This window comes from Cololabis saira, chromosome 11 (assembly GCF_033807715.1).
Source record: "Cololabis saira isolate AMF1-May2022 chromosome 11, fColSai1.1, whole genome shotgun sequence".
Classification (NCBI taxonomy): domain Eukaryota; kingdom Metazoa; phylum Chordata; class Actinopteri; order Beloniformes; family Belonidae; genus Cololabis; species Cololabis saira.
This window is the reverse complement of record NC_084597.1, coordinates 44959608-44962130: the sequence shown is the minus strand read 5'-3', so window position 1 is coordinate 44962130 and position 2523 is coordinate 44959608. Positions and strand designations below refer to the sequence as shown.

The 2523-nt window shown below is 46.8% G+C and overlaps 1 protein-coding gene across 1 annotated transcript in view; it reads left to right on the top strand.

The window, feature by feature from the left end:
• The window catches only part of rnf224 (ring finger protein 224), a 3563-nt gene extending 1040 nt beyond the window's left edge, over positions 1–2523 (top strand). The window contains exon 2 of the mRNA XM_061733210.1: positions 2188–2523. Within this exon, the coding sequence (XP_061589194.1) occupies positions 2188–2523 (336 nt within the window). The remainder of the gene's footprint in view (positions 1–2187) is intronic.

Here is a 2523-nt window from a genome sequence, read left to right as displayed (position 1 = left end):
AGTAAAACCACATTCATTGATGAAATGACATAAGGGATGGAAAGGGGGGATGGCAGTTTTACAGGGGGGATGATTTGGACCGTTTTTATTTCAGGGGGGGGATGAGGGGGGGGATGAGGGGGGGATGCCATCCCCCCTCAACTCCAGTACTGATCATAGGGCAGGAGAACCTGTAACCCCATATAAGAGTTTTGGTTCTGGAAGCAGCTGAAGTGGGGTGAAGGTTATTTGAGGATTTTAACAGGTTCATCACAGACAGACCAGTTCAAACAGTTTAATTTTTTTTTAAACAGTTCGATCACAATTTAAACCCCTGTTTAACCAACATTTAGTTACAGTTTAACTCCAGTTTAATCAAAGTTTAATGACAAGTTAATCCCATTTTAACCAAGATGTATTCATAGTTGAACCACAGTTGAACCATCCGTACTTCAACCCTCCTGTCATTCAATTAAATTTTTTTCAATTCAATTTTATTTATATAGCGTCTAATACAACAGAGTTGTCTCTAGACGCTTTCCAGAGACCCATACCCAGAACATGACCCCCGAGCAGTTATTACATAAACAATGGCAGGTAAAAACTCCCCTAGTGGGAGAAAAACCTTAAGCCAAACAGTGGCAAGAAAAACTCCCCTTTAGGAGGGAAGAAACCTTGAGCAGGACCAGGCTCATCAGGGGGGACCCTCCTGCCGAGGGCCAGACTGGTGGGTCAGGGACGTCAACAGCACAGCAGGCAGGTGGAAGCAGCAACGGGATGACCGGGGGTGGGGACCGCAGGCCAGCACGCAGCTCCCGAAGCTCCGGCCCAATCAGCAAGTCCCAGGTTGGGGTGCAGGGTCGGGGAAGGGTTGAAAAGGGGCAGGGCCAGGAAGAGGAGTCTTGAGGGACGAACCTTCTCCCCCGCCCAAAAGGGGCCGTTACCCTGCCCCCCTCACTCCCACACTGCAGGTTCCGGTGTCCGGCAAAGGATGCTGCAACATGGACAAAAGAGAGAAAAGGGATGTCATGTTTACTTTCTTTGCTGACTGACATCACAGTGTGGATTGGAGATCCTCTAATCAGACGACATGTCTGACGCTGGCCCAATCCTCATCTCAGAAATTAACCTCACATGAGAATGTTCATGACAGCGTTTCAGCTCAGTACTCTGATTTAAGCTCTCAAAGGCTTTGGAAAAGACAATTGGACTTTCTGTTTCCATGTTTCTTGAAGATGTTTCTCTGCCCATCCAGAAGCTTTCCCTGTTCAAAAACACCGGTGTGGAGTTTGGAGCTTCTAAACTCTTGTAATCATCTGTAAATCACTGACCCTCCATAAGTCCTGTTGATTGTTAAAGTCTTTTAACTGCTGTCATCTGTTTACCTGGTTTTGGTTGCATGAATTAAAGCGTAAATGATTGATTCAAACTTTGCATAAACTGCTGTTGACCAATCAGAGTGCTTTAGATCTTGTGTTTGTGATTGATGTGTGATGCAGTAAGATACAACCTGTCAGCACAGACCAGTCTCTACAACACTGACTACGTTTACATGCAGTCAAAATTCAGGTTATTGCTAATATTCCGGTTACTGAAACATTCAGAATATTCCGTTTACATGGTAATTAATCATTCGGGATATCTGGATCAAACCAGCGACGCACGGAGAACATCATGACACAATTACCGTCATTTCTGCTTCTTCTTCCTGTATCCAAATTCAAAACAAATGCTGCTTCGTGCAACTTTTCTCTCACCTTCTTGTAAATCTTCTATCCCGGTACTTTCTACCGTCTACAAATGCAGAAATGTTCATATCCTTCATTACATTTATGAAGTGATTAGTCTCCTCCTGGTCTTGGTTTCTCCGTGTTTATAAGAACTTCCTGGACTCAAAAGACCAGGATTCCTTGTGAACAGAGCATGAGCAGAAAACAAATTCTTGTTCCGTTTGATGGGGATATTCTGTTTGGTGTTTACATGACCCAATATTCAGGTTTTAAAAGGAGTAACCCAGGGCTCATATTCAGGTTTTTAAAAACCCGAATATGAGCAAATTCTGGTTATTCAAAGGGGTTATTGGTGTTTACATGGTCGTGCAAATTTGGGTTATTGCCAATATTCGGGTTTTAAAAGGGTTATTGATGCATGGAAACATAGTCACAGAGGTCACCTGACCAGATTCCTCTCTACTTCATCCTCCCTCAGGTGTGGATCCCGTGTCCTCAGTGTCGTCAGAACACCCCTCGCCCCCGAGGAGGAGCTGCAGGTCTGGACCTGGACCTGGCCTCCTTCCTGGGCGTGAAGGCCCAGCAGACCTGCACCTCCTCCTGCTCCTCGTCCTCCTGGAGCTCCAGTCACAGGGAGGCGGCGATGGCAGCGGCGGTAACCCAGGACGCCAAGTTGTGGCTGGGGAAGGAGGCGGCGGAGGACGGCTGGTCACACGGAGGTTTGGCTCAGCCGCGCTTCCATCGCTACGGCAACTGTTGCCCACCCCCATCTTTTTGGCAATGCTGCTGGTTCTGCTGTTCAGGGCGGGGTTAG